We start from the raw sequence: 17681 nt of genomic DNA, 5'->3' as shown, positions 1-17681 counted from the left end.
TTTCAATGTATGACGCATCATTTGAAAGCTTACCATCTGTAGTTTCAGTCTACCGTATTTTCCGCACTATAAGGTGCACCGGATTATAAGGCGCACCTTCAATGAATGGCCTATTTTAGAACTGTTTTCATATACAGGGCGCACCGGATTATGAGGCGCATAGAATAGAAGATACTGCAGTCAAACGTTTGACTGGGGTTGCGTTACGCCCAAGCTCCACCTACTGCGTTGCGTCACCTCTCCATCGGTGTTGTGTCAACTTCCCGTTGTCCAAGCTCCACCTGAGCGTTGTCAAACAGAGCAAAACAAGAAAACAACACCAGAAAACAGCCAATAGGCTATACAATTATAACCAACAACCAATATGTGACAGCTCCTGGTGAAATGTGCAACGTAATTTTTCTGTTTTTACACATGCTTAAACTACAGATTGTAAGCTTTCAAATGATGTGTCATACATTCAAATCAGAGAAAGATTGAACACGACAGGCGTATTTGAATGTTGGTTCACCTCAAACACTGAATGGGAGAAAAGTGACAGCTACGAACGCTGCTAACAAAACACATCGCTACGAAGGTCTCAACTGTATTTTAATAACATGACAACATGCTGGGAGAACATCGACATGCTAAAAACACATAACTACACATAACTAGATGAACACACAGTTCTTGCTTTTGAACACGAGCTAAAACGAAAGTATGTTTACAAGTCAACCCTCCCTTACCGGCAGCCTCCGGCAAACGAGAATAATGAATCCAATACACAAATGATAAGTGTTTAGTGATCGTTAAACTGTTGTTTATTATATCAAGTGGGTACTTTAAAACTTCAAGTTGAAAGCACCGAGAAGGACCGCCTCGAAATTCATCGATGTTCATGTCCCGTGCTAGCGCTGTTGCCTTCATTCGAATAGTGACTGTAGAGACGCTTCTACTTGCTGCTCTCTGTTCAACAACCCACTGTTCGAGTTTGTCCTCTAACTGTGTCTAACTGTGGCCATCTCGCTTTGTTCCCTCGGAAACTCTGTTTAGTCTTCTTTACTTGGGGTCTTTATACACACACAAGTGGTGTGGGACTGTGAGTAAGCACAGTACCGGTGTTTACTGATTACCGTAATGCTGCAAGCGGTGCGGCTTTGTAGTTTACCAGTCGTACTGAAACATTTTGACAGGGCGCCTTGAGCGCCGTGTACAACCAGTATGGATCAACCAATTAACCAATTGATCCATATATAAGGCGCTCCGGATTATAAGGCGCACTGTCGGTTTTTTTGAAAATTAAAGGCTTTTAAGTGCGCCATAGTGCGGAAAATACGGTATGTAAACAAACGAAAATTACGTAAGCAAATGGTTTATGATTTCACCAGCTAGCATCATGACATTGTCAGACTCATTACACACAGGTAGCTACTAGCCAACTCTGTTGTCATCACGTGAGTGACACGCCGGATCGCGAGCCCCAGATCGCTGCCTATTTTTTTTCTGGTGCGATCTGCGATCCAGCATTCAGGACCGATATCGCGGCGATATACGATATCAATATCGGAACATCGCTAATTACACTCATTCAAACTTCTTAAGGCCCGCCCCACTACTCTGCCTCCGATTGGCTAGAAGTCGTTGGTTGGCTTGAGCAATGTGATACCATTGGTAGGCGGAACTGTCTCTTTGCTGAAGATGACTTTCAATTACGATGTAAACAAATAGCATGTGATTTTTCTTAAATGTTTGCTCAAAATTCCCCCGCGCCGGAAATCCGGCACCGTGCCGGAGAACTTTAAGCCCTGCAAATAGAGTGCAAAAAAGCAGCATCTGCACACTCAAATATGTGCAAAAAACGATGTTTATTGCAAGCTTTCGGTTCCCAGGCTGTCAGACAATGTAATCAACTGCTGTATGACAAGTTTGTATGACGCAGTTTGACGAAGCTGAAAGCGCACAGGGTTGCCAGATGGGATTGACAATTTACAGCCTAAACTTTCTATAACCTCAAAATCATGTAGCCCATTCGGCGGTAACCCGCCCCATCTGGCAACCCTGGACGCAACCCTGCAACCCTGGACGCGAAATGCATTTTGGGGAAGCAGTATGCCAAAAGTGTCCATCGTAACAGACTTAAATTATCCCGGAAATAATTGCTTGCATACTAAATTGCTCGCATACTAAATTTCTCGCATACTCAAATCTCACATACTGTACAGTGTGAAAGCACTACATACTCAAAATCTACATCATATCTAGTATGAGTAGTATGCTAGTATGCTATTCCGAACACAGCCAGGGTGTTGAGGGGGGCAGCGCTGATCTGAGGCCAGGCGGGAGAGGAGAGGACCATGATAGGACACCATCACAATCTACTCTGTATGACATGGGGAAATAAAGTGGGATTTGATCTGAAGCAAAGTCATCAAAGGTGTCTTTAGCAGGGCTTGACATTAAGCTTTTTCAGGTACTTGTCCTTCGGACAAGTGAACTTATCTTTTACTTGTCCTAGAGCTCAAGTTACTTGTCCAAATCCAAATATTTTGAAAAAGCAATAATATGAATAATAATATATTATACTCTCACCGGCCACTTCATTAGGTACACCTTTTCAACTGCTTGTTAACGCAAATACCTAATCAGCCAATCATGTGGCAGCAACTCAATGCATTTAGGCATGTAGACATGGTCACAGGGGTGCAAACTGGCGATGGTCCAAAAAGGTGACACTTATTTTGTTGCCCGTAGATGGTTAGCTCTAGCATTAACAGTGGTCTAACAATGATGCGCGTGTAAGTAGCGATGGCCCTGACCTTAACACCCAAATAATTAATGTAAGCAACCTGTTCTCAAAATAATTATGCGGGTTCCTGCAGGTTTCAACAAGTTACATTTAACATATAAGACCACTTTTAATAGATTTTAAGACCTATTGAGCAAGTATTGGTATTAGAATCACATTCGTTGATTCTTTTCATTAGCAATGCTGGGTGATCTGTTCTGTTGCATATGTGTGGTGGCCTGGGAAAACCCGTCGGATGTCGCTGGCGTTCGTTTGTGGCAAAGAGCAAAAATAGATCGCGATTTTGGCGATTTTGATATTATGTGGTATTCTAGTACTTTGAACTCCATACTACATTATGGTGAATAAACATTTTAAGAAAACAAAAGAGAAAGTACTTTTGTGTTTTTGTGGTGGGTAGTTTGCTAGCGAAACAACGTCATGTTGAACGTGTCTCATTCTCAGTTAAGCAACGCACGCACACATGAGCGAAAGGAGAGACGATACTTCCACCTGTGTTATTGCCAGTTTACTGATGCTCACAATAAGCATAAAGTAATAACATCTTAACTAGAAGACACACAAATGGATCTGTCCCTCGCATACCGACGAGGCGAGCAGACTAACACCGCATCACAAGCAGACAAACGAGACCGGCCGATCTGCATAGGCTCCTCCCCCGACCCGGAGGAGAAAGGGGTAGTAATGACCTTTCACTTTTTTGGACATGATACATTAAAATGCTCATAACTTTTTAAAATAAAGGGCTATCTCAGTCATTCAACCAGTTATGAATAGCTGAGAACTTCTAATTTATGGAAATATTAAAAAATGAAAATGTCAAAATGCCACCATGTGAAGGGTTTTCCCAGGCCACCACACATATAGAACAATGATAATGTAAGTTAGCCTACTCTATCAATTTCTTGATTTATCTCCATTGCTTCTCAACACATTACTAGATATAATAACATACGGTACATAACAGAATAAACTCACACACTTACTTACACTCACTTACACTGCATAGCCTACATACTGAGATATGGCACACACACACACCTCTCACAGGAGGTTCACACACACACACACACACACACACACACACACACACACACTATATTTACTAAACCACACACACCGTTGCTACCACCGCAAGTTTGAAGAAATTCTAACTTCACATGCCTACAGTCGAATCGCCTCCTACGGCGATTATCGTATCGTGGCCTCTTGTCTTATCATTTCACGTGGCAAAATATCTGGGTTTTGGGCGCAGCTTAACCAATGTCAAAAGAGCAATAAGTGTGCGATAAGTTTTGTTTTATATGTTGTCTCTCATCCGCACGCGTCGTATTCCCACGCAGTGGGTCTGGCGACAATAATACATTTTCCGGACTGACTTTTTAAATAAAAATAAAATCGATTCTACGCAAGTCTAAAGCACACAGAAGCCATTAAAAAGGTTTATTTTGAAAGTCTCGCCCTGTGTCTGATCCTGATGTTATAGAAGCAGCGTCGCAGCAGGGTAGAAGCGAGGTAAAGGGGGAAGCGAGACAGTCTCGGGCAGCGTTCGTAAATTCGCTCTGCGCACTGGGCTCAACGTCATAAAGGGACCAAGTAATTTGATTGGACAAGAGGCATTCCATGACTGCTGATCAGATTTCCAGAGCGAATTTACGAACGCAGCCTAGGGCAAACCACTCACCGACTCGTTTTTTTCATAACACGAAACTTGAAGTTGTAAAGTACCCAGTCGATATAATAAACAACAGTTTAACGATCACTAAATACTTATAATGATCATCTAATTATGTGTAGTTATGTGTTTCTAGCATGTCAGGTAAATTCGCTAGAACTAACCTCCATACCCTGGTTCAGAAGAAATCAGTCCTTCGTCACTTACATCGTCGTCCTCAATGAAACTTTTAGGTGGATTGGGTACCCTAGCCTACAGATGGTCTTTGTGACATTTCACAATCACAAACATATATGTACAGAAACTCACTAAAGTATAAAACACCGCTAAAATACTGCTTCTCTTCAAATCACTCCATGACACTTTGAGGTCAGTGCATTTGTTTTTTTGGTGAACTACCGTAATAACCCTAAATGGCTAGAGAGTGCAACTTCTGTGCTTTCAGAAACTGTTGGATTTTTTCCGATTGCACATATAATTCAAGAATTACGATAGTTTGAACGAACCCTGTAAAATCCTGTTGAGAAGTTATCGCAACATAGAAATAACTTCTGTTATTTTATTTTATTACTTCTTATGTTTCTACTACCATTTTAAGACCTTTTTAAGACGTTTTATTTCAACTGCAGCATAGTTTAGCAGACAGGAAGATGTTAGCTTGGGCATCATGTGACTTGGATGAGATGAGATGTAGACCCCCCCCCCAAAAAATAAAAAAATTTTTGCAGATCTGCATAATTCACGTAGATCACCTATTTTGAGGTAAAAACTGCGAATTTCACCTAAAGGTGACAAGTTTGCACCACTGTGGTCAAGACGATCTGCTGAAGTTCAAACCAGCATCAGAATGGGAAATAAAGGTGATTTAAGTTACTTTGAACCTGGCATGGTTGTTGGTGCCAGACGGGCTGTTGCGTGATATTATAGTGTCAATATGGACCAAAATCTCTGAGGAATGTTTCCAGCACCTTGTTGAATCTATGCCACGAAGAATTAAGGCAGTTCTGAAGGCAAAAGAGGGGGTCCAACCCCAAGGTGTGCCTAATGAAGTGGCCAGTGAGTGTATGTGTATGCAAATAACACATTTGACTACTATTGATTTGATAATGATGTATCCTTAATTTTCTAATGTATTCATTAAACAATATTTTGTAATTATTTAAAAACGTAGGGGTAATCAGTGATTACCCTAACCCTAACCCTTTTTAGATTAAGATTGGCCACAAAAGGGATGAATATCTAGGAATATTTACAAAACATGTTTGTAACTACAGTCCCTCCCCAATGGAAGCAATCTTATTTGCTAGCCTTTGGATAGTATCCTATATTCAAATTGAGAAATCTATCATTAGTGTCATTCTGAAGTTCGTATTGCGATGTGCTGGTCTTAAAACTTCAAACCTAAAATATACGATCGCATCGAACTACATGAAAATAAGCGGCATTGAGAAGAAGCGAATATGCGCATGTTCAGGTGAATGGCACTAGTGACAGGAGACCCACAACACTATGGCTGCGTTCGTAAACTCGCTCTGGAATCTGATCAGCACTCATGGAATGCCTTTTGTCCAATCAAATTACTTGGTCTCTTTATGACGTTGAACGCAGTGTGCGCTCTGAGCGAATTTACGAACTATGATGATAACGAACTACGAGAGACTGAAACAGCGAGAATGAGGCGCGGCATCGCTTTGCTTGCTATTTTTTTTTACTATTCAGATCGGAAGGAGGAATTAATGTTTGCAGATATTAATACATATTGATTTGTTTTTTTGTTTTGACTTGTCCATCGGACAACTGCAGGAGGAAGTCCACTTGTCCAAACATAAAATGTACTTGTCCCGGACAAGCGGACAAGCCTTAATGTCGAGCCCTGTCTTTAGTGTAGGCTGCATCTACATTAGGGGTGGAACAGTTGACACATTACGGTTCGGTACGTTTTCGGTATAGCAGGGTATACATTTTGGTTTTTAATTATTATTAAACAGTGGTTTACTGAACAAACAGTGGATCTTTCTTTCTTAAATAAAATAAAGTCTGTCAATACTGCTGCAACCAGCTGCAACCTACTTATAATAAAGTTACATTTACTGAAAAGTAAATCAAAATGAATATTCTCTCAAATAAATACAAAATATAATAAAATAAACATTCATTAAGGTGCAGCATTTAGAAAATGAACTGTACTTGAAGTGTACTTGTATTCACATACACCGCTTTCAACTTCTCATTAGGACTTGCCAGCTTGTACTGACATTCAGTGCAGTGTTTCCTCTATATGCATTTATTGGTGGCGGGCCGCCACGAATGAATTTCCTCCGCCACAAATTGATTCAGTCCACAAAAAATAATTTTAAAAAGTTCAAAAATAAATAAATATATCTGAACATTTTAGCTGATTAAAATATATATGATCCTAGATCAGCGCTATAATGGATGTTGACTAAAAGTGCACCTAAATCCACGCCCATCTCTCTCTAACCGCTGATCCAAAATCAGATTAATGACATTAAACATTCAGTTGACGACGTGGCACAAGGGCTCCTGATTGGTCTAAATGTGAACTGTGGTATTCTGTGTACAGGCCACCGTAGTGACATCAGGTCAGGTGGGCAGGTTACGACGAGACAACAAGAGACCGGTATTGTAGAGCTTACAGAGCGAGTTAAAATAAAGACACTACATTGAAATACAGAAGGACTCACGTGTATGTTTAATAGAATAACACGACATGGTGTCAGAAGTCCTGTAAGTGAGTGTTAAGAGTTAGATCGGCCGACAAGTGTAATTTGAGCTCGTGACGGTGAGAAGGGAGAAGAAAAGATGGATGCTAATGCTAACGCGGGAGCAGCTGCAGTCCAGGGGGGTATTCCATCAACTTCGCTAAAGGAAAATCCTGGCTTATTTTGGATAACTCTCGCGAGACTTGTCAGAATATGCCTGGATATTTTTAGGAACTCTCGCGAGACTTGTCAGACTAAACCTGGATTTTCTTTTAGCGATGTTGATGGAATACCCCCCAGAGAGCGGCGCCAGTTTCAAGTGCTACGTTCAGCATCCAGCCTCCGGATCAGCCTAGCATCTAAAAGATACAAAAAGCTGATCTAGCTAGCTAGGTACAGTGTTTCCTCCAGGAATATTTCCATTCGTGGCGGGTAGGTTTGCGCGCGCGCGATTTTTTTTCCGCGTGCACGCGCGCTCAAAACAACGACCTAATTTCAAACTAGAGGGAGGATGGCAAAAAAAAAAAAGCTACAAAAATCTTCCCAGAACCTGATTTGCACGACCAGCTGTCGCTGTAGGACACGTTCGATTGCAAAATTCATTTATCCTTTATGTTCCCAGTTGAGGGCGTGTAGCTGTCGTTAGTTGGCCTGCTTTTATTTAGTTATGCGTACGTTTGAGTTAGTCATCTCTAGGATTGTTGTTTGATATTAGCCCAGTGTTTCCTCCAGGAATTTTTACAATGGTGGCGGGTAGTGCTGACCGCGCGCACGCGCATGAAACGCGCACGCGCGCTCAAAACAACGACGTAATTTCAGCCAAAACTCGAGGATGGCCCAAAAAAATAAAATGTTTTCCTGTACTTCTCCCGTGTGTCTCTTATTGTCTGTGTCTGCATGTTTTTCCAGCATGTAATTCCGTTGTCAATAAAAACAAAAACACTGATCTGACGGTTTTTTTCACAACGTTATTACTTGTCACTTTAAGCCCAGGAGGGAGTTAGCGATTAGCGATGTTTAGCTTAGCTTAGTTTAACAGAAGTATCTTCACTTTTAACATGACTTCCCGTGGTCGTAGAGGGCTGGTCGACGGCTTAAAATGACCGTGTAGACCTGTAGACCTTATATAGTCATATATAACCTTATGACCTATATATAACCTATATGACCTTATAGTCTTGTGTTTCTACCCCGGGCATAGCCGGTGTTATTCACGGACAAACACTCCTGTTAGAGTGGTTCTAGTACACTGGACATAGGTAACACATAGAGAGGCTTCTCCTCTCTCTCTCCATACTACACTACACTACACTACGCTAGCTCGCGGTGTTCGGGTGACAGCCAGGGCGCGTTCGTAAATACGCTCTGGAAATCTGATCAGCACTCACGGAATGCCTCTTGTCCAATCAAATGACTTGGTCCCTTTATGACGTTGAACCCAGTGTGCGCTCCGGGGCTCTCAGAGCGAATTTACGAACACAGCCTCAAGTTCAATACTCGCGACACACACGGACTGGTCCAGTTTCAGCGCTTGTGGGTGTGTCTAGCGCTGTGAAGGTCTGAAAAGCGGCCTAAATCTTTTTTTTTTTTTTTTGTTGAGAAATCTGAATGGTGGCGGAGGAAATTCCATCGTGGCGGCGCGCCACGATGAAATGCATGTAGAGGAAACACTGTTAGCCTATACTTTCTCTTATCTGCATTTTGAGCAACTGTACAAGACCCAACAACACAACTCTGATACAGGACTAATGTTACCTAGCTGCTATAGCTAACCCAACCCTGCTACAAGACCCAACAACACAACTCTGATACAGGACTAATGTTACCTAGCTGCTATAGCTAACCCAACCCTGCTACAAGACCCAACAACACAACTCTGATACAGGACTAATGTTACCTAGCTGCTATAGCTAACCCAACCCTGCTACAAGACCCAACAACACAACACAACTCTGATACAGGACTAATGTTGCCTAGCTGCTATAGCTAACCCTGCTACAAGACCCAACAACACAACTCTGATACAGGACAAATGTTACCTAGCTGCTATAGCTAACCCTGCTACAAGACCCAACAACACAACTCTGATACAGGACTAATGTTACCTAGCTGCTATAGCTAACCCTGCTACAAGACCCAACAACACAACTCTGATACAGGACAAATGTTACCTAGCTGCTATAGCTAACCCAACCCTGCTACAAGACCCAACAACACACCTCTGATACAGGACTAATGTTACCTAGCTGCTATAGCTAACCCTGCTACAAGACCCAACAACACAACTCTGATACAGGACAAATGTTACCTAGCTGCTATAGCTAACCCTGCTACAAGACCCAACAACACAACTCTGATACAGGACAAATGTTACCTAGCTGCTATAGCTAACCCAACGCTGCTACAAGACCCAACAACACAACTCTGATACAGGACTAATGTTACCTAGCTGCTATAGACCCATTTGTACTAAACAACTACAACGTTGTATTGGACACATTTTTTTCGAACTAATCCACAGACAGCAGTCTTATTAACGGGCCCCTGTGGTGCCAGGTGTGGAGGCGACCCAGCACAGTGGGGATATACACTATCAAGCCAAGCTCTACTGTCAATATTTGCGTGTGTGTGTGTGTGTTTTACTTTGAACGCAATTTCAATTGCAATGTCCCAAGTATTACCTACATCTCCTCTGTGGAAAACTCTAATCCCGACGCAGCAGTTATTGTGCTCGGCGATTTTAATCACACCAACAGAACTTCCCAATTACAAACAACAGGTGTCATGCCCCAGCGGAGGAGCTAACATACTAGACCACTGCTACGTTACTATCAACGAGGCTTACCGTTCGTTCCCGAGGGCACCGCTGGGAAGGTCCGACCATGCCATGCGGCTCCTCGTCCCGAAATATAGAGAGAAACTTAAATCCTGCAATACGACACCCAGCCATGCAGTTTTGTATCGCTCATAGCCACTGCTAGCTTCAGCAATGTTTGAAGTGTCTGGGACATCTTTTTTCTTGAAAAATCCATCCATCTGTCGCTGTTTTCGTTTAATTTTTCGAAGTTATTTAACGTGATATCTTATTTGTGCACCTAGCTAGCTAGATCAGCTTTTTGTATCTTTTAGATGGTACTACCGGTGACTTTTAGCCCGTTATTTGCGAGGAGAAAACACAGGCGCCCGAGCATTCCTCCCACATGAATGAAACATGCAGTATGAATGAGTAAGAATGCGAGTGAATGTGAATGCGAGTGAGCATTCCCAGGGCTCCTTCGAAAATGAGACTCGTCTCAAAGGAATTCCCTGGTAAAATAAAGGTTCATTTCATTTCATTTCGGAAGGTAGCGGGGATGGTTGAGTCTGCACGGTTCTCATGCCGGTTCACATTTAGACCAATCAGGAGTAGCCCTTGTGTCACGTTGTCAACTGAATGTCATTAATCTGATTTTGGATCAGCGGTTAGAGAGAGATGGGCGTGGATTTAGGTGCACTTTTAGTCAACATCCATTATAGCGCTGATCTAGGATCAGATATATTTTAATCAGCTAAAATGTTCAGAGGTGGATTATTATTATTTTTTGTGGACTGAATCAATTAGTGGCGGAGGAAATTCATTCGTGGCGGCCCGCCACCAATAAATGCATATAGAGGAAACACTGTAGGTGCACAAATAAGCTACAGCGGGAGAGCCATCAGCATCGGCTAGCTGTGGTGGTGTATCAGCAGACATTAGCAAGTCAAAAAACGATTCTTATGTGCCGTCACTTTAGCAACGACACAGTATTGTCAAGGGGAAAAGAAGGGGAGACGATTTTTTTATTGACAACGGAATTACATGCTGGAAAAACATGCAGACACAGACAATAAGAGACACACGGGAGAAGTACGGGAAAACAGGGCTGATGTGGGTGTCATCAAAGGTAAGAGTTTGTTTTCTTTAACTCAGCTGATACTCAGCTGTTTACCGAATGCTCCATCTGACTGTGATTTTACTTCTGTAATTATTGTAATTCGTATTATATTATAGCTGATGATCTTTGTGTGTGTGTATGTGACTGTCAGTCACAAGTTTATATTCTGTATTTCCATTATTTATTTTTTGGCCATCCTCTAGTTTTGGCTGAAATTACGTCGTTGTTTTGAGCGCGCGTGCACGCGGAAAAAAAAACGCGCGCGGTCAGGGCTACCCGCCACCAATGTCAAAATTCCTGGAGGAAACACTGCATTGTATTATCATATTTTTGTTTATAACGGGTTGGTATGACTTTTCTCTGGCAGAAATGTGGACGAGAGGGAACTACGTAACAACGCTCAATTACTGTGTTCAAAACCTGTGTTCTCCACAACGGAGTAGGTCCACTGCTATATTATATATATTTGTTATGGCTTTGGCCCGGTCTGAATTGCTGTAGTGGTTGCTTAAGTGCCATGGGGAGCTGGGTTTGCATTTCACACTGTTTTCTTTTTGTACCTGTGATGTTTACATTCAGGTGATGCCGTCTGAAATGAGTGAGCAAGTTTGACATATTGCCGCATACCTGATGGCAGTTGAACGATGCCGGCATATAGCTTTGGTCTGATCCACCTGTCTGTCCATCGTCATTGCAGGTAGCTGAGAAACCGTAATGTTCCCAAACAGGAGATTTAAGGGATGCTGGAGGAGCTTCCAGCTCTAGTTTGACTGTGTTCGCCTTAACTGGTAAAACTACTGACTCTCTCTCTGTGTGTGCATGCGTAGTGGTTGAGGGTGTGTTCGTAAATACGCTCTGGAAATCAGCGCTCATGGAATGTCTCTAGTTCAATCAAATTACTTGCTCTATGACGTTGAACCCAGTATGCGCTCCGGCACTCTGAGCAAATTTACACACCACCTGAGATTACTTCAAAAAAGTTGTGCACGTGCAGTACAACGCTGCATTCGTTCGGTTCACACGGGAACAACCCATACAGATTTTAGGTTTCGAATACGTGAACCGTTCCACCCCTAGTATACATATATTGACACTGTCTATATCCATACAACTGATGTAGTCTAGGCACAAAGTAACAGTGGGAAAACTCTAAACTAACAAACACGATCAGCCTGAGGATCAACTGGAAAACCCTTCAGCTCTCAAAACAGGCAGTGCAGGTTGGTGTTCTATGCTGAAAGCTCCTTGTATAGATATAGGCGTATGTCCTTGTATAGATATAGGCAAATGGCCTCTATCTGACCTCTTATCATTAACGTCCCTACTTCTGATGTGCAAGAGAACTGGTTGAAGTGTGAAGTTGACTCAAATGTTTTTCGCTTGAAGTGAAAGAGAATCCACCAGATATTCAGGTGGGATTATTATTACTACATTACTACATTACTGGGCCTGTCCCCTGCAGGCTCGGACATTCAACAGAAATAACCATGCTATTTTAATAATTGGATTCATTATAGATTGGATTTTGGTCAATCCCTAAACGAATGCATGAAAACGACAGATTTTGCTTAGTTAGAAAAGCGTCTATAGATCGTCTGTAATGGACTATTCAAGGCTACAGCCAAGTGTGCCTACAGTCTTGTAGCCTAAAGGCCTAAACAGTCAGACGTAGCATATACGGACCGGACTCTGCAGAGGCTCAAATTTTGGGACCGTGCATACCTGGCGGACGCGTACCGGTGTCACACAAAACATGGCTCGGCATGAAATTGTTTCACATTGACATGCATATAATGTGACAGCGGAAAAAAAACACAGACACCTGTGGCAGAGGGACTGTGTTTGGAGAGCATGTGGACAAAGTTTAAACGACGACGTATACACATTACCATCTTGCTATTTAAGTTGGGACTATTGTTTGACGTTTTATCAAGTCAAGTTTTTGTTTCAGTTTAAATCCAGGGTTAGCCGGTTTGTTATTTTTCATTTATGAGAAAAGTGTACAATCAAACCGGGGATGTCCTGCTTAAGCTACCGGGTAGGATGGTTAGCAAGCAGCGACTTGTACCCTAAAGCCCAATTTATACTTCTGCATCGAATTTATGCGCGGCTACACTGTAGCCTACGCAAGGGCTCTCCCAATTTATACTTCTGCGTTGGTCGGTGTGCGTTTTTTTGTTATGCTTGTTGTAAAGAAAATGTCTATAATGCATTGAAATGACATTAAACTAAGATAATAAGATGGTTATCATAATTTTTCAAATCTAATTATAGTAGGCTAATTACAGAAAAAGTAAATGACATTTCTGTCATGGCTTCCGCATTTTGGCCTACGAGAGAGTCGGAATCATGTGTTACCAAGCGGACCAATCACAGTGCTTACGGTCTGCGTAGGCACTGCCGCGTAGTTACATTTTTGGAGAGGTGCGCGTGAGCCTATGGCGTAGGCTACGCCGTAGATTTTACGCAGAAGTATAAATTGGGCTTTAGTAGGCAGGGAATGACAACAGTGTGCAAGGATTGTGGGAAATGTAGTCAACTGGCATGAGAAATGTAGGAAATTAGTACGCGGTGGTACGCTCGACTATGAAACCTCAAACGACTGCAGACATGCCGTGCAGAGTCCGGTCTGCTCACAGTACACCCGACTATGTGAGCGCCTTAAGGCGACAACATGTGCTTACAGTCGTCGTTCCCCCCCCCCCACTTCCATTGGTGGGGATCGATACATACCGCTAGGCCCCTGAAGAAGTCTTTGATTGACTCCTCGCTGACTTCGTAGGGCAGGTTGCCCAGAAAGGCGGTGTAGGGGGGGCTGCGGGGGAGGCGTGAGCGGTCCACGTTGGGCTCGCGGGCCGACCGCGGCGCGGTGGGCAGGATGGAGCGGTCGATGGCCGGCTCCCGGTACGAATCCTCATTGGTGTGCCAGGAGGTGGACACTGTGGAGACAACAGAGGAATGGTCAGGACTCGCGGTTAGCAGGGTTCCCACACCTTCTGAAACATCACATTCAAGCAGCTTTCAAGGACTTTCAAGACTCAATTAATTCCCTCAAATTCAAGGACCCAATAGTTTGAGACAGATCTAGATGAGAATTCATAATAGGAACTATCCGCTCACAGGCAACAATTAAAAAGAGAGGCTTGAATGTCTGAACACTAGATGGTCTCTTGCTTTCTCTACCACAGAACAGCAAAACAATATATTGTGCAATACAGAGACTTATTTACTAGTTGACGACCTAAGTAAAACATTTTTATTTATTTTCTTAAATAAGAGAGAGAGAGAGAGAGAGAGAGAGAGAGAGAGAGAGAGAGAGAGAGAGAGAGAGAGAGAGAGAGAGAGAGAGAGAGAGAGAGAGAGAGAGAGAGGGGAATTCAAGCACTTTCAATGACCCATGTCTATTTTCAAAAACTTTTAAGACCTTGATTTCTTTTTCTCGAATTCACAAACTTTCAAGGATTTCAAAGACCTGTGGGAACCCTGGGTTAGTGTTTGACATATGGGAGAAGCTTGCATCTTCAAAAATACACAGAAAAAGGGTTCCATTCTTCTGGCAGAAAGGTGTTGCCCATATCTGCTTGATCAGAGGTCGGCCTGAGCGAGGCACCATGCAGATTCACTAGTCTTTTCATTCTAATGATCTCTTGCCGGCCGTTAGGAAGTATAATTGATTTACTGAAACAATTTGATCTGCGCAGTTCCTTGCTTGGGCCAACCCTCATGATTAAGAGCTTGCCTACGATCACAGGAATTCACTGTGAATCCTCTGATGTTACTTCCGTTCACAGTGGAACATTTCAGCCACAACATGGATATGTACGCATTCCCTGATCAGAACAGCAAATCAAAATCTCCATGAGGGAAGTTATGGATGAAAATAAAGTAAGATGCTCCAGAAGTGTTTTCTTTTTCTTCCTACATCACAATCAATTTGCAGTAACACTGTCCATTCCATGAACATCAGCTTTAAACATCTAGGTTTAGGTGGCATGTATAATACACAGATTCATACATTTATTTAAACATCTAGGTTTAGGGGGCATGTATAATACACAGATTCATACATTTATTTAAACATCTAGGTTTAGGGGGCATGTATAATACACAGATTCATACTTTAAACATCTAGGTTTAGGGGGCATGTATAATACACAGATTCATACTTTAAACATCTAGGTTTAGGGGGCATGTACAATACACAGATTCAGACATTTATTTAAACCCGCAACTCCAGACTCGGACAGTCTTTACGCGAGGTGTTATTTTAGTGGAAGCGTAAAACGGTTGTGTTACTCACCGTCTCCATCCAGGTCATCGGTCTCGTCCGCCCAGCTGGTGGACTTGGCGGGGGGGTAGTCTCTGGGGGGGGGCGCGTTGCCCCCGCTGCCACTGCTGTCCTCGGCCAGGAAGTCAGTGAGAGTCAGGGTCTTGCCCTTCTTATTCTTCTTCTTAGCTGCGATAACGAAAACAAACAGAAGAGAGTAAGGGAAGAACGGTATTAGAGGACGCAGTCAGAGCGAAGCTTAGGCTTGTCTGACACGGAAACACTTAGCCCCTTACCCGATACAAAATTGTATCCGTTTTTTTGGGGGGGTGAATACCGTGGGACAGCAGGAAAATAGCTTGCTAGTTGTTTTCGGTTAAGGGAAGAGAGCTTATCAAGGTCCTGGGAGTGAAAGCAGGTGGATATGGAGAAATCTTAAGTAAGAGATAAAGAGGGTGACATTTGGGACACATTTTGACTGATGTACACAGTTAATAACTCAAACAGAGGAATAACATAAAACACATAAAACAATAAGCCTTTGAATCTGCCTGACAAACGACAGTGCATCATTTCCACAAACACCACCACCCCGCCCCCCCCCCCCCCCCAAAACATGCCCTATTCTCTGACAAAAACAACACAAGTGCATGGTTATGAAAAGGCAGGCTCACACCACCCTTTATGTCGACAGCTGCACACAAACAAAATACTCAATTTGCACTGTTGTGGAGTGCCCCCCCAGTCCAGTGTGTCAGATAAGGGGACCTGCAATGTGCAGGCCCTGATAAGGAAACAGTGTCTGTCTTCTAATGCTTGTGGCAAAAGACAGTCGAGCCTTTCCCCCACTGACCCACTCTAAAAGGGAGTGGTCGTGCAGCATAACCAGCCACTATACTGCTATTCACCCCCCCAAAATCATATTGAGCATCACAGACAACTGTTACTCTACTGCAGATCTGGTTGAAACAGAGGCATTTCTAGAACAGCACCTACACCTACAGCACCAAGTCTGATGTGCAAGCAAGACTCAATATCACAAAAACGGCTAATGCTGGTCGCAAGGGTTTCAAACAGAGACCAGCTCTTCTGATAGAGCAGGTTTGGTTTGTTTTGGTTTGAAGCGGGCAGTGAACAACAAAGAGGGCTGGCAGCTTCATTGTGAAAACCTCAGCTGTCAGGACATTCTTTTCACACACACACACACACACACACACACACACACACATGCACACAGCCTGTTTACAATGAGTGGGGGGTTGCACTCATGGACTTTAACATGTAGTAGCTGATAACAAACATACTTGGCTAAATGTTCCGCCATCATTATGATTAGCCTTAGCAGCATATGGGACAACCTAAATGATGGCTTGCTTCAACATGAACCTTCAACTAAAAGGGGAGCCGGTCATTCTTAATGCGAGTCATGTATTGACGCTAGCAAACTCGGATTAGCTAACTAGCTAGCTACCCGGCTCGACATACAACCGGGGTAGTTTCTAGTAATCAGTCACTCTCTTAGACGTAGAAGCAGGTAGCTACTTAGCTAGCCATTGTCATTCCATAGGCTTACTCAGCACAGGGCTGCTGACGGGGAAGACTCTGCTGGAGTTTAGGGCCTAGTGCTCGTGGCGATGCCAGACTCAAATGCGCCATTTGACCCGGAGTTGGCTAGCCAGTCAGTTTCAAGTTGGGGAGATGCCAGTTGATGGTCAAGACGAGTCTCGAGCTGTCTCGCTTCACCATCGGTTACCGAACACCTCGAATATGGGGACCCAAAATGTGCACGTGGGGAATTCCTTGGGCACCCCATACCATTCAACCAGCCCCTCCTCCAAGAAATGCGCTTGCGCCTCTTGCTAACGTTAGCTAGCGGGTCTGAGCCGCGCGCCACAGTGAATTGTAACTACACAGGGACACAATGTGCCAATTCTTCCCGCAGTTAGTAACACAGTAACAACATGCCTCAAAACAACACACGTTGTCATTTATGATAATCCCTGAATACGACCTCTAAAGACAACGTGCTACCCATTACGCCAAGACCGGGGCGAAAATGATTCAATTGAGTAAGTCGCTGCCTCGCGTAGCTGCATCCCTCCCCACGGCCGCTGCGTCTTTATATCTCGAAAACATGAATGTAATGCATTTAAAAACATAGGACACCGGCACCGATTGACACGACAATACATAGACATTCCCCACACGATATTTACTGATTTGAAGCGAGCTAATACCCTCTGAAATCCCCCAACCGACCCAGCTCTTTCCCCCTCATAAACCTCACCTGACGCCGCCATGTTGGAGAGCGAGA

The 17681-nt window shown here is 43.3% G+C and overlaps 1 protein-coding gene across 9 annotated transcripts in view; it reads right to left on the bottom strand.

Annotated features, from left to right (window-relative positions):
- Positions 1 to 17681, bottom strand: part of eif4ba (eukaryotic translation initiation factor 4Ba) — a 47824-nt gene extending 30143 nt beyond the window's left edge. For all 9 annotated transcript variants that reach the window (XM_080535113.1, XM_080535119.1, XM_080535120.1 and 6 more), the window contains exons 1-3: positions 17655 to 17681; positions 15401 to 15556; positions 13834 to 14039 (exon numbers count right to left, since the gene is read on the bottom strand). In XM_080535113.1, coding sequence (XP_080391239.1) covers positions 13834 to 14039; positions 15401 to 15556; positions 17655 to 17667 — 375 coding nt within the window. In that variant the 5' untranslated portion in view covers positions 17668 to 17681. The remainder of the gene's footprint in view (positions 1 to 13833; positions 14040 to 15400; positions 15557 to 17654) is intronic.

Source organism: Nansenia antarctica (genome assembly GCF_963989245.1).
Source record: "Nansenia antarctica genome assembly, chromosome: 6".
Taxonomy (NCBI): Eukaryota; Metazoa; Chordata; class Actinopteri; order Argentiniformes; family Microstomatidae; genus Nansenia; species Nansenia antarctica.
This window is presented reverse-complemented; position numbering and strand designations above follow the sequence as displayed.